General features: G+C 68.4%; 3 protein-coding genes across 5 annotated transcripts; 1 reads left to right on the forward strand and 2 right to left on the reverse strand.

Moving 5' to 3' along the window:
- Positions 1-1592: 1592 nt before the first annotated feature.
- LOC128901191 (V-type proton ATPase catalytic subunit A-like) lies at positions 1593-11991 on the reverse strand. Its single transcript, XM_054183027.1, is given in 16 exon segments — positions 1593-1713; positions 1850-2021; positions 2116-2210; positions 3493-3696; positions 3794-3857; positions 4502-4616; positions 4740-4862; positions 5543-5651; positions 5750-5912; positions 6986-7137; positions 9176-9313; positions 9938-10152; positions 11230-11335; positions 11337-11359; positions 11537-11639; positions 11983-11991. Coding segments are annotated over 16 exon segments (1884 nt in total). The 3' UTR covers positions 1593-1620.
- Positions 11992-12418: 427 nt separating this feature from the next.
- Positions 12419-14184, reverse strand: PFDN2 (prefoldin subunit 2). Its single transcript, XM_054182554.1, has 4 exons — positions 14092-14184; positions 13837-13925; positions 13587-13710; positions 12419-12677 (listed from the first exon to the last, which is right to left on the reverse strand). The coding sequence occupies exons 1-4, from the start codon at positions 14155-14157 to the stop codon at positions 12498-12500; spliced, it is 459 nt and encodes a 152-aa protein (XP_054038529.1). The 5' UTR covers positions 14158-14184; the 3' UTR covers positions 12419-12497.
- A 38-nt stretch (positions 14185-14222) lies between these two features.
- NIT1 (nitrilase 1) lies at positions 14223-17021 on the forward strand. 3 transcript variants are annotated; one of them, XM_054182551.1, is made up of 7 exons: positions 14223-14328; positions 15080-15157; positions 15258-15512; positions 15590-15693; positions 15780-15913; positions 16049-16174; positions 16425-17021. In XM_054182551.1, coding segments are annotated over exons 1-7 (978 nt in total). In that variant the 5' UTR covers positions 14223-14326; the 3' UTR covers positions 16704-17021. The 3 variants fall into 3 exon arrangements, with proteins under 3 accessions (XP_054038526.1, XP_054038527.1, XP_054038525.1); XM_054182552.1 differs by lacking the exon at positions 15080-15157 and having other exon boundaries at positions 14240-14328; XM_054182550.1 differs by lacking the exon at positions 14223-14328 and having other exon boundaries at positions 14897-15157.
- Positions 17022-17653: the final 632 nt, after the last annotated feature.

Here is a 17653-nt window from a genome sequence, read left to right on the forward strand (position 1 = left end):
AGCCCCATGGACCCCCCCAGCACCCTCTGCACCCCCCGGACTCCCTACACCCCCCAGCACCCCCCTGCCCCCTGGACCCCCCAGCACCCCCTGCACCCCACAGCCCCCGGAGGCCCCTGCACCCCTGGCTCCCCCAGCACCCCCGATACCCCCCCGGCCCCCCCGGCACCCACCGCGGGGGGGCAGCAGGGCTGAGCCCAGCCCCAGGGGCAGCAGCAGCGCCCACATCGCCGGGCGGCGGCTCCGGGGCCGGGGGGGGGCGGGACGGGGCGGGAGGGGGCGGCACCGAGGACGGGGAGCCGGGGGGGGGGGACACGACACACACGACACAGGACACCTTCCCCCCCCCCCCCCGGGGGACAAATAGGGACATTCCTCCCCCCTCGAGCCACGTGGCGGGCGGGTCCTTCCCGATATGTCCCTTGGGGGCCCCCAAAGTGCAGCCGCAGCTGCATGTCCCCGTCCCCCCCCCGCCCCCCGCCGAGTCATGGCAGGTCTGGGCCGGGAGGGTCATTGTCACCCCTGTGTCCCAGCCAGGAGGTCCCCATCATCCCCATGTCCCACCCAGGGTGTCACCGCCACCCCCGTGCCCCCATGTCACACCCAGGGGGGTCACTGTCACCCCTGTGTCCCACCCAGGAGGTCACTGACAGCCCCGCGTCCCACCCAGGGTGTCCCCGTCACCCCCATGTTCCACCCAGGAGGTCACTGTCACCCCAATGTGCCACACAGGAGGTCAGTGACACCCCCATGTGCCACCCGGGGGTCACTGTCACCCCCTTGTCCCACCCAGGGGGTCACTGTCACCCCCGTGTCCCACCCAGGGTGTCCCCGTCACCCCTGTGTGCCACCCAAGGGGTCACTGTCACCCCATGTACCACCCATGGGGTCACTGTCACCCCTGCGTCCCACACAGGGGATCCCTGTCACCTCCGTATCCCACCCGGGAGGTTACTGTCACCCCCATGTGCCAATCAGGGGGGTCACTGTCACCCCACTGTGCCACCCAGAGGGGTCACTGTCACCCCCTTGTCCCACCCAGGGTGTCCCCGTCACCCCATGTACCAATCAGGGGGGTCACTGTCACCCCTGTGTCCCACCCAGGGGGTCACTGTCACCCTCGTGTCCCACCCAGGGTGTCCCCGTCACCCCCGTGTTCCACCCAGGGGGTCACTGTCACCTCCGTATGCCACCCAGGAGGTCACTGTCACCCCCATGTGCCAATCAGGGGGGTCACTGTCACCCCCTAATCCCACCCAGGGGGTCCGTGCCACCCCCATGCCCCACCTCCGCCCCACCGCAGGCAGCTGGTCCCCGCCGCCGCCGCCCCCCCCCCCCCCACGGGGGTCCCCCACACGTGCACCGAATCCCCCAGGGCTCAGCGTGGAGAAAAGCAGCTTCTCACCGGGGGGGGGGGGGCGTGGGGGGGGGCAGCTGAACCCCAAAACCACCATGTCAACCCCCCCCCCCCCAAAAAGTCCTCCCAGGCTGTGGGGAAACCACACCCAGTGGCTGAGCATCGCCTTTATTGGGCGGGGGGGTGGGGGGAGCCCTGGGGGGGGACCCCCTCCATCCCCTACCCCCTTTCCCCCCCCCCCCGGGCCTTTTCCTGCCCCCCCCTCAGTCCTCCAGGTTGCGGAAAGCCGCCTGCATCTCCTCGTTGAGCTGGGCGAAGGCCGCCGTGATGTTGGCTTCGCCGTCCTTCACCGGGTCCTGGGGACACGGGGGGACACGGTGGCATCGCCGCCCCTCCCAATGCGGTGGGGGGGTTGAGGGGTGCGTGTGTGTGTGTGTGTGTGTGTGTCACCCTTCCTCCCCCACCCCCCCACCCCCCGGCCCCGCCACCCACCTTGAACTTCATGGCGCTCAGCTTGTAGAGGATGTCCCCCAGGTTCTCGCGGATGGTGGCCCAGGTGACGCGGCGCTCGCCCGGCCCAGTGGCCTCCACGGCGTGACGCGCCAGCTCGTAGAAGGTGACCATGTTCTGCAGCATCCCCACCGTCTTGTAGAAGGGGCAGAACCTGTCGGGGGGGGGGGGGGGAGGGAGGGGCAGAGGCAGAGGGGTCAGGGCTGGGGGAGGGGGCTGCGGGGGGTGCAGGGGGGTGCGGGGGCTACCTGTCGTAGGAGGAGTAGCCGTTCTGCTGGAGGAAGTCGTCCTTGAGGAGCTTGGCCACCTCCAGCGTCACCTTGTCGGCCTCGGCGAGGGACGCCTGCGGGGGGGACGGCTCTGGGGTGTCCCTGTCCCCCCTCCCCTCCCATGTCCTATGTCCCCAGCCCCTTCCCATCGTGTCCCCAGCCCCGTCCATCACATCCCCACCCCGTAGCCCCACCCCGATCCCACCCCATAGCCCCCCATTTCGTCCCCATCCCCAGCCCCAGCCCCTCCTATCCCCTTCCCATATCCCCGTCCACTTCCCCATCCATCGTGTCCCCATCCCATATCCCAACACATCCCCATCCTACATCCCATATCCCCATCCCATCCCTGTCCCATATCCCCATTCCCATTCCATACCCCCTGTCCCCATCTCATCTCCCCATCCCATCTCATCCTCTTCCCTGTCCCTACCGTGATTCCATCCCCTCTCCCCATTTGCGTCCCAATCCCATATCCCCATCCCATCTCATCCCGTCCTCCATCCCACACCCCATATCCCATATCCCCTATGCCATCTTCATCCCATATCCCCATCCCCATCCCATCACCCACATCCCCATCCCACCACCCCCATCCCATCCTCATCCCACATCCCCCATCCCATATCCCCATCTCCATCCCTATCCCCATCCCATCTCCATCCCGTCTCCATCTCATTCCATCCCCATCCCTGTTCCATCCCAATCCCTATCCTATCTCCATCCCCTCCTCATCCCAACCCATCCCATCCCCATCCCTATCCCCATCCCATCTCCATCCCATGCCATCTCCATCCCCATCCCATCCCCATCCCATCCTCATCCAAACTCATCTCCATCCCCATCCCCATGCCATCTCCGTCCCATCCCATCTCCATCTCCATGCCCATCCCATCCTCACCCAAACTCATCTCCATCCCCATGCCATCTCCATCCCATGCCACCTCCATCTCCATCCCCATCCCAACCCATGCCTATCCCCATCCCATCCTCATCCAAACCCATCTCCATCCCCATCCCATCTCCATCCCCATCCCATCTCCATCCCCATCCCATCTCAATCCCATCCCCGTCCCATCCCTATCCCCATCCCATCCTCATCCAAACCCATCTCCATCCCCATCTCCATCCCCATGCCATGTCCATCCCATGCCACCTCCATCTCTATCCCATCTCCATCTCCATCCCCATCCCATCTCCATCTCCATCCCCATCCCCATCCAAACCCATCTCCATCCCATGCCACCTCCATCTCTATCCCATCCCATCCCCATCCCCATCCCATCTCAATCCCATCCCGCATCCCGTCACCCCACCCCCCCCCCGCCCCACCTTGCCCCCCGCCCCCGTCCCCACCTTGCCGACCAGCTGGACGATCTCCGCCAGCTCCTCCTCCTCCTGCAGGATCTCCCTGGCGCGGCGCCGCAGGGCGGGGAACTCGGGGTGCAGCCCCTCGTAGTGGGGCTCCAGCGCCCGCAGGTACCGGCTGTAGCTGATCAGCCAGTTCACCGAGGGGAAGTGCTTGCGCTGCGCCAGCTTCTTGTCCAGACCCCAAAACACCTTGGGGGGGCGAGGGGGGGGGGACACCGAAAAGATGGGGGGGGTGTCAGGGTGGGCCGCGCCGGGATGGGGGGATCCCCGGGGTGCCCCCGCTCACCTGCACGATGCCCAGCGTGGCCGAGGTGACGGGGTCCGAGAAGTCACCTCCCGGCGGGGACACGCTGTGGGGTGGTGGGGAAAAAATGGGATGGGGATGGAGATGGGATGGAGATGGGGATGGGGATGGGGATGGGGATGGGAATGGCGATGGGATGGGGATGGCGATGGGATGGGGATGGCGATGGGATGGGGACGGGGATGGGGATGAGATGGAGATGGGGATGGAGATGGGGGTGGGGATGGGATCGGATGGGGATGGAGATGGAGATGGGGATGGGGATGGAGATGGAGATGGGGATGGGGATGGGGATGGGGATGGGGATGGAGATGGGGATGGAGATGGGGATGGGGATGGGGATGGAGATGGAGATGGAGATGGGGATGGAGATGAGATGGGATGGGATGGGATGGGATGGGATGGGATGGGATGGGGATGGGGATGGGGATGGGGATGGGGATGGGGATGGGGATGGGATTGGGGATGGGGATGGAGACGGGATGGAGATGGGGATGGAGATGGGATGGAGATGGGGATGGAGATGGGATAGGATGGAGACGGGGGTCCGAGAATTCACCTCCCAGCGGGGACATGCTGTGGGGTGGTGGGGAAAAAGTGCGTGTGTGTGGAGGGGGTGGTTCAGCGGGGTCTCCCACCTAACCCCCCCCCCCCTCCCCTCCCCCCAAAAAAAAACCAACCCAAACTCACGCGCCCACGATGCTGACGCTGCCCTCGCGAGCGGGGGACCCCAGGCAGCGCGCTCGCCCCGCGCGCTCGTAGAAGGAGGCCAAGCGAGCGCCCAGGTACGCCGGGTAACCGCTGTCTGCGGGGACACGGGGGGGACACGATGGCGCGGCGGGCATCAGCGGGGCGGCCGGGGGGGTCGGATTGGTTTTCCCGCCCCCCCACCACAGTCCCGGGTTCCCTTCCCAATAAGGGGGCTCACCCGCCGGCATCTCGGCCAGGCGCCCCGAGATCTCGCGCAGCGCCTCGGCCCAGCGGGAGGTGGAGTCGGCCATCATGCTGACGTGGTAGCCCATGTCGCGGAAGTACTCGGAGAGCGTGATGCCTGCGCCGGCGGCACGCGGCTGGCACCCGGAGGGTGGGAGGGGGGGACACACACGCCACCCTCGCACCCTCGGCGCCAGCTGCGGCCGGCTCGTGGCCACACGGCCCCCGGCACGCGCAACCTCCCCCCCTCGCCTTCCCGCGCCACGCGTGAAGGCTCACGTGCGCCACGCGTGCTCACACGGGCCTTGCACGCTCGTACGTGCCCATGCCGCTCACGCGTGCCCACACGTGCCTTACGCGCTCACATATGTGCCTGTTCACACGTGCCCGTGCCCACTTCCACGTGCCCGCGCCTGCTCACAAGCGCCCACGAACGCTCACGCGTGCCTTGCGCGCTCACGCGTGTGCAACTTCACCTGTGCCCACACCTGCTCACACGTGCTTGTGCACACTCACGCGTGCCTGTGCACGCTCACACACGCCCACGCGTGCTTATCTACGCCCGCGCCTGCTCACGCGTGCCCACGCGTGCTCCCGTGTGCCTCGCACGCTCACGCATCTGCACGCTCGCACGTGCCCGTGTGGGCTCGCGTGTGCCCGCGCCTGCTCGCACGCGCCCGTAAATGCTCACATGGGCCTTACACGCTCACACACGCGTGCTCACACGTGCCCGTGCACGCTCACACTCACACACACCCCCACCCCACCCCACCCCCGCCGCGGCAGTCACGGGCCCACCGGTGTAGATGGAGGCTTCGCGGGCGGCCACCGGCATGTTGGAGGTGTTGGCCACCAGCGTCGTGCGCTTCATGATGGTCTCCGTCCTCCCGTCCACCTCCATGGTGAGCTGGGGACGGCGTCACCGTTACCCCCCCCCAACCCCGGCCAGTGGCCGGCCGTCCCCGCGTCCCTCCTCGTCCCCGTGTGCCCCCCCCCCGTCCCCACCTCGGGGAAGTCCCGCAGGACCTCGGACATCTCGTTGCCCCGCTCGCCGCAGCCCACGTAGACGATGACGTCGCTGTTGGAGTACTTGGAGAGGGACTGGGAGATGACGGTTTTGCCGCAGCCGAAGGCGCCCGGGATGGCCGTGGTGCCCCCCTGCACGCACCTGGGGACAGGGACGCGTGGGGACAGCCGGGAGCGGTGGCTGCCGTCCCCCGACACCGCCCCGCTACAGCCCCGTGGAGCTGGGAGGGACCCCCGTCCCCATCCCTCTCCCCGTCCCCGTCCCCAACCCCGTCCCCGTCCCTCCTGGGGGCTGTCTGGAGTGACCGTGACACCCCCAGTGTCACCGACCAGCCCCCTCACTGTCTCCTTTTTCCCTGGCAGGACTGTCCCCAGCCCCGTCCCTTATTCCCATCTCCAGCCCTATCCCTACTTCCAGCCCTGTCCCACATCGCCGTCCCCTGTCCCCATCCCTGTCCCCGGTCCCCAACACCACCTCTGTCCCTATTCCACATCCCCAACCCTGTCCCCATCCCTGTCCCCGTCCCACATCCCCATCCCTATCCCTGTCCCCCATCCTCTGTCCATGTCCCCAGTCCCCATCTCCAGCTCTATCCCCATCTCCATCGCCATCTCTGTCCCCATCCCTGTCCCTGTCCCCCATCCCCATCCCCGTCCCCATCCCCTGTCCCCCATTCCCATCCCTGTCCCCCGACGCCATCTCTGTCCCCATCCCTATCCCTGTCCCCAGTCCTCATCTCCAGCTCTATCCCCATCCCTGTGCCCATCCCCTGTCCCCCAACACCATCCCTGTCCCCATCCCTGTCCCTGTCCCCCCTGCCCATCCCTGTTCCCATCCCTGCCCCTGTCCCCATCCCTGTCCCCCAACGCCATCTCTGTCCCCATCCCTGTCCCCATCCCCATCCCTATCCCTGTCCCTCATCCTCTGTCCATGTCCCCAGTCCCCATCTCCAGCTCTATCCCCATCCCTGTCCCCATCCCCTGTCCCCCAACACCATCCCTGTCCCCCAACACCGTCCCTGTCCCCATCCCTGTCCCTGTCCCCATCCCTGTTCCCATCCCTGCCCCTGTCCCCCCTCCTCTGTCCATGTCCCCAGTCCCCATCTCCAGCTCTATCCCCATCCCCTGTCCCCATCCCCATCCCTCTCCTCCATCCCCTCTCCCTGTCCCCATCCCTGTCCCCTCCCGGGGGGGTGGAGGGGGGGGTGTCCCTACGGGAAGAGGGCGTCCAGCACCCGCTGGCCCGTCAGCAGGGGGTGATTCGCCGGCAGCTTCTCGGCCACGGGCCGGGTCTGTCTGACGGGCCAGACCTGCAGCATGGGCAGCTTCTCCACGCTGCCCTGGAAGTCCAGCTCCAGCACCACGTCCTGCGGGGACAGGAGGGACCGGCAGCGGGGACGGGGCACCCCGACACCCACCACCCCGTCACCCCATCATCCCATCATCCATCACCCCAACATCCATCAGCCCATCACCCCACCAGCCCATCACCCCACCACCCACCACCCCGTCACCCCGTCATCCCATCACCCCACCACCCCATCACCCCATCATCCCATCATCCATCACCCCAACATCCCATCACCCCAACATCCGTCACCCTGTCATCCCATCTCCCATCACCCCAACACCCACCACCCTGACACCTCACCATCCAACCCCACATCACCCTGTCACCCCACCACCCCACCATCCAGCCCCACATCACCCCATCATCCATCACCCCACCACCCATCCCTCTTGTCACCCATCACCCCGTCACCCGCCACCCTGCCATCCAACACCCCGTCAACCCACCACCCATCACCCTCTCACCCCATCACCCAACACCCCAACGCCCCACCATCCAACACTCCATCACCCCAACACCCCGCCACCCATCACCCATCACCACTTCACCCCATCATCCAACACCCCACCACCCATCACCCATCCATCACCCCAACATCCCACCATCCAACACTCCATCACCCCAACACCCTGCCACCCATCACCCTGTCACCCCATCACCCGACACCCCAACACACATCCATCACCCCAACACCCCGCCACCCATCACACCGTCACCCCACCATTCAACACCCCATCACCCATCACACTGTCACCCCATCACCACGTCACCTCACCACCCAACACCCCACCACCCATCACCCCGTCACCCCACCACCCATCACCCCACCATCCAACACATCACCCACCACCCCATCACCCTGTCACCCCATCACCCAACACCCCAACATACATCCATCACCCCACCACCCCACCACCCATCACCCTGGCACCCTGTCACCCCGTCACCCAACACCCCAACATACATCCATCACCCCATCACCCATCACCACGTCACCCCACCATCCAACACCACATCACCCCAACACCTTGCCACCCATCACCCCACCACCCCATCACACTGTCACCCCATCACCCAACACCCCAACATACATCCATCACCCCATCACCCATCACCACGTCACCCCACCATCCAACACCACATCACCCCAACACCTCGCCACCCATCACCCCATCACACTGTCACCCCATCACCACGTCACCTCACCACCCAACACCCCACCACCCATCACCCCGTCACCCCACCACCCATCACCCCACCATCCAACACATCACCCACCACCCCATCACCCTGTCACCCCATCACCCAACACCCCAACATACATCCATCACCCCACCACCCCACCACCCATCACCCTGGCACCCTGTCACCCCGTCACCCAACACCCCAACATACATCCATCACCCCATCACCCATCACCACGTCACCCCACCATCCAACACCACATCACCCCAACACCTTGCCACCCATCACCCCACCACCCCATCACACTGTCACCCCATCACCCAACACCCCAACATACATCCATCACCCCATCACCCATCACCACGTCACCCCACCATCCAACACCACATCACCCCAACACCTCGCCACCCATCACCCCATCACACTGTCACCCCATCACCCAACACCCCAACATACATCCATCACCCCACCACCCATCACCACGTCACCCCACCATCCAACACCACATCACCCCAACACCTCGCCACCCATCACACCACCACCCGTCACCCCACCATCCATCACCCAACATCCCAACATCCATCCATCACCCCAGCACCCCGCCACCCATCACCCTGTCACCCCATCACCCAACACCCCAACATACATCCATCACCCCATCACCACGTCACCCCACCATCCAACACCACATCACCCCAACACCTCGCCACCCATCACACTGTCACCCCACCACCCGTCACCCACCACCCCAACATACACCCATCACCCCACCACCCCATCACCACGTCACCTCACCATCCAACCCCACGTCACCCTGTCACCCCACCACCCGTCCCTCTGTCACCCGCCACCCCGCCACCCACCCGTACCGACACGCTGTAGTGCCCAGGGGGTGCGATGTAGGTGACGGTGCCCCGGCTGCGGGGTGGCACCATGATCTTGTGCTGGATGAGCGAGTTCTCCATCACCGTCCCGTAGATGTCACCCCCGGTGACGTGGCTCCCGACCTGGGGGGGGAGTGGGTGGTCATGAGGATGCGGGACCCCAACGGGGACGAGCGAAGGAGTGTCCCCGTGTCCCCTCCGGGGGTGCCGAGTGAAGGGGTGTCCCTGCAGCCCCCCTGGGGGTGCCGAGAAAAGGGGTGTCCCCACATCCCCACGTCCCTTCTGGGGGTCCCAAGCGAAGGGGTGTCCCCACGTCCCCTCTGGGGGTGCTGAGCGAAGGGGTGTCCCTGTGTCCCTGTGTCCCCTCTGGGGGTCCCAAGCGAAGGGGTGTCCCCACGTCCCCCCCCGGGGGTGCTGAGTGAAGGGGTGTCCCTGTGTCCCTGTGTCCCCTCTGGGGGTCCCAAGCGAAGGGGTGTCCCCACGTCCCCCCTGGGGGTGCCGAGCAAAGGGGTGTCCCTGTGTCCCTGTGTCCCCTCTGGGGGTCCCAAGCGAAGGGGTGTCCCCACGTCCCCTCTGGGGGTGCCGAGTGAAGGGGTGTCCCTATGTCCCCATGTCCCCTCTGGGGGGTCCCAAGTGAAGGGGTGTCCCCACGTCCCCCCTGGGGGTGCTGAGCGAAGGGGTGTCCCTATGTCCCCGTGTCCCCTCCGCGGGTGCCGAGCGATGGGGTGTCCCCGTGTCCCCGCTCACCCGGAGGTCCTTGCTGGGGACGAAGTCCCAGGTGAGGTGGCGGGGCAGCGCGGGGACGTTGGTGCCCCGCGGGATGTAGATGCTGCGGGTGGCCTGGGCGATGTCCCGCAGCGGGCGCTGGATCCCGTCGAAGATGGAGCCCAGGATGCCGGGGCCCAGCTCCACCGAGAGCGGCTTCCCCGTGCGCAGCACCGGGTCCCCCACCCGCACCCCCGCTGCCACCGCGCTCAGGAAAGGCCACCGACCGGACGGGGACGGGGGCGGGGGGGGGAGCGGGGGGGCAGGAAAAGATGGGGGGACAGGGCGGGATGGGGGGTCAGGAGGGCTGGGGGGGGACAGGGAGGGGATGGGACAAGGGGACGGGGCAGGATGGGGGGACAGGACGGGGGAAAGGACAAGGGGATGGCTCAGGATGGGGGGACAGGGAGGGGACAGGACAGGGGGGACAGGGCAAGGGGACGGGGCAGGATGGGGGGACGGGGGGGACAGGGAGGGGACAGGACGGGGGACAGGGGGGACAGGATGGGGGACAGGGCAAGGGGATAGCTCAGGATGGGGGACAGGGAGAGGACAGGGAGAGGACAGGGGGGACAGGGCAAGATAGGGGGACAAGGGGGACAGGACAAAGGGACGGGGCAGGATGGGGGGACAGGGGGGACAGGGAGGGGACAGGACAAGGGGACAGGGCAGAATGGGGGGACAGAGGGGACAGGATGGGGGAACGGGGGGGGACAGGGCAGGATCAGGGGACAGGGAGAGGACACGACAAGGGGATGGGGCAGGATGGGGGGACAGGGAGGGGGCAGGAAAGGGGGGACAGGGCAGGATGGGGGGGGACAAGGGAAGATAGGGGGGGACAGGGAGGGGACAGGGGGCATGGAGGGGACAGGGGGAGGACAGGATGGGGGGACACGAGAGGACGTGATAAGGGGATGGGGCAGGACGGGGGGACAGGGAGGGGACAGGGGGGAGGACAGGCGGACAGGGAGGGGACAGGACACAGTGGGGGGGAACAGAGGGAATAGAACAGGTGGGACAGGGAGGTGACAGGACAGGGAGGTGACAGGACGGGGGGACAGGGGCAGGGGGACAGGGAGGACAGGAGGGGACAGGGACAGGCGGGGAGGGGGACAGGGGAGGAAGGGAAGGGCAGGACGGGGAGATTGGGGGGGGACAAGGGGAGGCTGAGGGGACAGAGAAGGACAAGGGGGGGGGACAGGGAAGGACAGGGCAGGGTAGGGTGGTGGGAGGGGACGGGAGGGGACGCGGGGACAGGCAGGGCGGCAGGATACAGGTCTCCTCGTAGACCTGGAGGGTGGCCATGTCCCCGTCCAGCCGGATGATCTCCCCCACCAGCTCCGCGTGCCCCACGCGCACCAGCTCGTACATGGCCGCCCCCCGCCATGCGGGTGGCCGTCACCACTGCGGGGACACGCCACCGTCACCCCGACCCCCTTCGCCCCAACCCCCTCACCCCCCCCGCGTCCCCTCCCCACCGCCTTCCCCGGCCGCTCCCCCACCCCCCATCCCCCCCAGGCCCCATTTTGGGGCCAAAAAGGTCATCGGTGTCCCCATGTCCCCCTGTCCCCACCGCGGTACCAGGCCCCGAGACGCCGTGGACGGAGCCCAGCAGACTCTCCCGCTCGGCCTCCGCCAGCCGCGGCCCCCCCGGCCCCCTCCATGGCGTCCGTCCCCTGCCGGCCTGGTGTCACCGGTGTTATATGGGGCCGGTGGCCACGGGGAACCGGCCGGGCCCGGTGGCAGGTGACGTCGCGGGCGGCGGTTGTGTACAGTCAACACCGGCCACGTCCCCTCCTGTCCCATCCCCCCACCCCCCCGCCGCACCCTGGGGTGCCACACACCGACACGCGCCGGCACGCGCCGGCCTCTGCCCCGCGCGGGGTGACGGTGACACCGACGCCCTCCCTCCTTGCTGCCACCACTGCGTCCCCGTCCCCTCCTGGGTGCCTGTGTCCCCTGCCGTCCCCTGTCCCTGCCTTTCGGGGTGCCCACAGCAGAACACACCACCCCCCCGTGACACCCACCACCCCCATTTTGGGGTCCCCCCCCAGCATTTCAGGCACAGGGGCGGGGGGTGACAAGGGGGACCAGGGGGGTGACAGGGGTCCCAAGAGGAGCTCGGGGGGTCCTGGGGTGGCTTGGGATGTCCCAGGGGGACAGCAGGGGCTTCCGGGGGGGGGACAGGACACGACACCAGCAGCTGGAAGCACAGCAGAGCAATTTCAGTGGCCAGAGCAAGAAAACGGTGGCCCAAGGCCAGTCCAGAGCCACCATCTGCCCCCCGCAAAGTGCCACCTCCCCCCCGGACAGGAGGGACGGTGGCACTGGGTCTCCCTGTGGGGAGCCGGGGGGGTCTGGCCCTGCTCTGGCCTTCCTGGGGCTGCCCCCCCCCCTTTTCCTGCCCCCGCCCCCCCCCCCCCCCCGGAGCCGCCCTCAGCACCCACACGCGTGGCCCGTGACCAAAGGGACAAAAAAGCCATTTATTTAACAAAAGCGGGGCAGGGGCAGCACTGGACACCGCGGGGGTGGGGGGGGGGGGCTAGGAGACCAGGACACCGGCTGCGCTGCCCTTGGCCCCCGCGCCCTCGGGCCCCTCCTTGGGGGGTTGCCGGGGGTCGTCCTCCCCCACCAGGCGAATGTTGTGCTTCTCCCGGAACTCGTTCAGCTCCCGGCCCTTGGCCTGCAGCTGCTGCGCCAGAGACTCGATGATTTTGCTGATCTGGGGGTAAAAAAAGCGGAAGGGGGGTGGAGGGTGGGGGCGAAGAAGGGTCAGGGGGAGGCAGCCGGGAGAGGGGCCTGATCCTGGGAGGGGTCCGGGGGGTCCCAAGGCGGGTTGAAGGGGTCCCAGAGAGTCCAAAGAGGAGCTCAGGGGACTCCTGGGGTGACCTGGGGGCTCCTGGAGGGTCCCCAGGGTGCTCAGGGCGTCATGGGTTCACAGGGGGTGTTCCAGGGGGGCTCCAAGGTGGGCTCTGAGGGTCCTGGGAGGGGTTCTGGGGGGGCTCTGTAACATCCCAGGGAGTGTCCAGGGGGTCCGGGGGCATCCCAGTGGGAGCTCAGGGTGTCCTGGGTAGTCCAAAGGGGGGCCTCTGAGTGTCCTGGGGGGGGGATCCGGGGTCCCAGAGTGACTATGAGGGGCTCAGGGGATCCCAGGGCATCCCAAGGGGGGCTCAGGGAGGTGCCAGGGGGCTCCGGGGGTCCCAAGGAGGGTTCGGAGGTCGGGGCGGGGGGGCTCTGGGTGTCCCGAGGCAGGGCCCAGGGGACTCCAGGGGTCCCAGAGGGGCTCCAGGAGTCTTAGGGAGGGTCCAGGAGGTCCTGGAGTGGGGGGGCCTCCAGGGGTCCCAGGGAGGGTCCGAGGGATACTGGAGGGGGACTCCAGGGACGGTCCGGCAGGTCCTGGAGGGGACGGTTTCCAGGAGTCCCAGAGAGGGTCCAGGGGGTCCTGGGGGGGGGGCTCCAGGGGTCCCAAAGAGGGTCCAGGCGGTTCTGGGCGGGCTCCGGGGGTCCTGGGGGGGGGGGGGCTCCAGGGGTCCCAGGGAGGGTGGATTTCCAGGAGTCCTAAAAAGGGTCCGGGGGGTCCTGTGGGGGGCTCCAGGGGTCCCGGGGTGGGGGGCCGGAGGCCGCCCCTCACCTGCTCCTTGTTGTTCTCCAGCGCGGGCAGCACCTCCTTGACCGTTCGCTCCACCAAGATGCCGCCCACCATGCGGTAGCACTTGCGGGTGGGATCCACCTCCCGCAGCGTCTCGATCACCAGGCTGGAGGAGGAGGAGGAGGAGGAGGCGGAGGAGCAAGGGGAGGCTGAGGCGGGGGAGGCGGCGAAGGCCCCGACGGCCCGAACCCCCCCGCTGGGTGTCCCCCCCACCGACCCAACCCCACCTCACCTGTGCTCGTTCAGCTCCAGCTCCAGCTCGGCCGCTTTCGAGGCCAGGCCCCGCTGCTCCTGCCGCAGCCGGTTGAACCGGGCCACCACCTGCGGGGACAGCGACGGTGACAGGGCCGGGACCCCCCCAGGGCCTGTCCGGGACCCGCCCCCCGCTGCCCGGGGAACCCCCCCTCCGGGGCCAGGGCCCTGCTCAGGGACCCTCCCCCGGTGCCCAGACCCTTCCCGGCGCCCCCCGGTGTCCCCCGACCCGGACCTGCTCCGCCGTCAGCGCCTTCCCCCCGGGGGCCGCCGCCGGCCGCCCCTTCGTGCTGTCCGCCATCTTCCCCTCCTCCCGCGTCGCGGGCACCGCCCCTTCCGGCGCAGACCGGAAGGGGGGAAGCCGGCCGGGCGCCATCTTGGTAGAGGGCAGCGGCGCTGGCGCCATCTTTGGTGCGGGCGCGGCCCCGGGGGGGACTTTGCCCGCGTCCCCTCGGTGCCGCCGGCGGGGCATGTACGGGCCCGGGGAGGCTGGGGGGGTCTGGGGGCAGCGGGCAGGGACCGGGAGCAGTTGGGACGATGCGGGAGGTGCAGGGGGGGAAGATTTGGGGCAAATTGGGCCGTTTGGGGGGGGGCTGATGGGGCCTGGGGGCAGGTGGGCGGCTGAGGCGGGGCAGAGCTGAGGGAAACTGGAGCTGCTGGGGGCAGCCGGAGGGTGCTGGGGGCAGTTTGGGGGGCGCTGGGGGCATTTTGGGGGCTTCTGGGGGCGGACTGGGGGGTTCTGGGGCATTTTGGGGGCTGCTGGGAGCAGTTTGGGGGGTGCTGGGGGCATTTTGGGGGCCGCTGGGAGCAGTTTGAGGGTGCTGGGAGCAGTTGGGGGGTGCTTGGGGCAGTTTATTGGGTGCTAGGGCATTTTGGGGGCCGCTGGGGGCATTTTGGGGGTGCTGGGGCCAGATTGGGGGGTTCTGGGGCATTTTGGGGGGTGCTGGGAGCAGTTGGGGGGTGCTGGGGGCAGATTGGGGGGTGCTAGGGCAGTTTGGGGGCCGCCGGGGGCATTTTGGGGGCTGCTGGAGGCAGTTTGGGGGCGGGGGGGCTGGGGACAGAGGGGCCGCGGGAGGGGTCTGGCCGATGACACCCACCCACGGGCTCCTTTGTGGGGGCCAGCGCCGTTCCCTTGGCCGTGGGTCCCCCGGGGCCGTGCCCCCCCAGCCCCCCCAGCACAGGGACCAGGCGGTGGCTGTGACCCCCACCCCGGTGCCCCCCAGGCTGAGCGCGGTGCCCCGCTCCCCGCTGCGCTGCCTGTGCACCCCGAGACGCCCGCACGGCTCTGACACCCCAGGCAGGTACCGCGGGGACACGGAGCTGGGGAGTTGGGGGGGACGACACGGGGGGACTGCGGGTGTCCCTGGGGCTGACATCCGCTCCCCCCCACCGCCGCCGCAGGTCGCCGTCCCCCGCCATGGCGGGTCCCCCGGGGCTGAAGCCACTGGTGGCCGTGGGTCAGGTCACCTCCACCCCCGACAAGGAGCTGAACTTCACGGCCTGCGCCGGGCTGGTGCGGGAGGCGGCCGGTCGCGGCGCCGCCATCGTCTTCCTCCCCGAAGGTTTCGACTACATCGGCCGCGACGCGGCACAGACCCTCAGCCTGGCCGAGGGGCTGGACGGGGACCTCATGGGACGCTACGCCGACCTGGCCAGGTACCCCCGGGCGAGCGGCGGAGATGGGGATTCCTGTCCCCAAACGAGCCGGGGTGACGCCGTGTCCCTCTCCCCAGGGACTGCGGCGTGTGGCTGTCCCTGGGTGGCTTCCACGAGCGTGGCCGGGACTGGCCCACCACCCAACGCATCTACAACTGCCACGCGCTGCTGGACCCCGCAGGTGAGACACCCGCCCTGGCCCCGGCCCACCGACTGGGGGTCCCCAGCCCCTGTGAGTGTCCCCACCTCGCCCCCTCCTGTCCCCAGGTCGCCTGGTGGCCGCCTACAGGAAAACCCACCTGTGTGACGTGGAGCTGGAGGGACGCGTCACCATGAAGGAGAGCGGCTTCACCAACCCCGGCACCGAGATCCTGGCCCCGGTCAGCACGCCGGCGGGGAAGGTACGGGGAGGAACAGGCAACGCTGGGGTCCCCACAGTGGCACTGTGTCCCCTCTGCTGTCCCCAAACCCCTGCCCACAGCCCCCTGGGGCCGGGCACCTTGTCCTCGCTGATGTCCCCTCCTTGTCCCCTCCAGCTCGGCCTCTCCATCTGCTACGACTTGCGCTTCCCCGAGATCTCGCTGGCGCTGCGCCGCGCCGGTGCCGAGATCCTCACCTACCCCTCGGCCTTCACCGTCCCCACCGGCTCGGCGCACTGGGAGGTGAGCTCAGCCCCGTCCCTTGTCCCCCGCGTGGCTGGGGACACCCCGGGGGGTGTCGGATCGGGGCTGAGCCCTCACCCCAACCATGCCCAGCGGCGAGCAAGCAGGGGAGAACCCTGCTGCAGCCAGGAGGGGCAAATTTCGGATGAAAGAGCTGGTTTTGGGGGTATTTAAGGGGCGGGTGACGCAGCCAGCCTTGCCGCGGTCCCCCCCGGGGGCTGGGATCCGGCATTGCCGTGTCCCCCGGCAGGTGCTGCTGCGGGCGCGGGCCATCGAGAGCCAGTGCTACGTGGTGGCGGCCGCCCAGAGCGGGAAGAACCACGAGAGCCGCACGTCCTACGGCCACTCGCTGGTGGTGGACCCCTGGGGGGCCGTGGTGGCCCAGTGCCGCGAGGGACCCGGCCTCTGCTACGCCGAGATCGACCTCGACTACCTGCACCGCGTCCGACGGGAGATACCGGTGCAGGACCACCGCCGGCCCGACCTCTACGGCACCGTGGCAGCCGCGGGGCTGGCGCCGGCGCCGTGAGCCCCCCCCCCCCGGTGCCGTCAAATCCCGAGCGGAACCAGATCCGCTCCGTTTCGGACCATTTCTCCCCAAAACGCGACAGCAAGACACACTCGGGGCTCCCCTGTGCCACAGCCAGGAGGGGGTGTCCCCGGGCCCCGTGTCCCCACACCGTGGGGGGGGTGCAGAGTCTCCCCCCCCCCCCCGCGTCCCCCCCCCTGGTGTGGAAGGAAGGAGCCAGGCGCTGCAGTAGATGTTTATTTCAAGAAACCCGAAAGCTACACAGGGGAATATGACCGTTATATTGAAGTTTAAAAAATACAGAAGTCACAGAAATTACACCAAGTTGTGCCAGAATCGTCCGTAAAGCGGAGGACGGGGGGGGGCCACACTCACCACAAGTCCCAGAGGGAGGAAATCGCCTCCCCCCCCCCCCCCCCCCCCCTCCCGGCAGCCGAGCGGGGACGGGGAGAAAAACCACAAAACCGGGACAGAGCTGGAAAACCTTGTCATCCCCTGCCCCCCGCCCCGGCTCCCCACCCCGACCCTGGGGACCCACAGGCAGCGGCTGGGGCGGGGGGGAGACAGGCCATTTTGGGGGCTCTCCGGGGCCGAGGAGCTGGGGCTGGTGGCCACGGGCAAGGAGCAGAGGGTTGCTGCCCCCCCCCACCCCAAGCCGCGGAGGCAGAGGCTGTGGTGCCTGCTGCCAGCAACAGGCAGATCTCGCCGCCCCAGCCCGGCTCTTGTCCCAGTTTGTCCCAGTTGCCAGCTGGAGAGGGGAGGGACAGGGCCAGGCGGCCGCCGGGGGGGGGGGGGTGGGGGTGACAGGCAGGAGGTTTCGGGGCATCCCACAGCGCTGGTCCTTCCCCCCCCCCTCGGCCCCCGCAGGGGAGGGGGACACGAAGGCACATGGTCCAGGGGACACCGCGGGGACGGTTTTACTCCTGAGAAACCCACTGAGGCGACGGAGC

This window comes from Rissa tridactyla, chromosome 23 (genome assembly GCF_028500815.1).
Source record: "Rissa tridactyla isolate bRisTri1 chromosome 23, bRisTri1.patW.cur.20221130, whole genome shotgun sequence".
Lineage (NCBI taxonomy): Eukaryota > Metazoa > Chordata > Aves > Charadriiformes > Laridae > Rissa > Rissa tridactyla.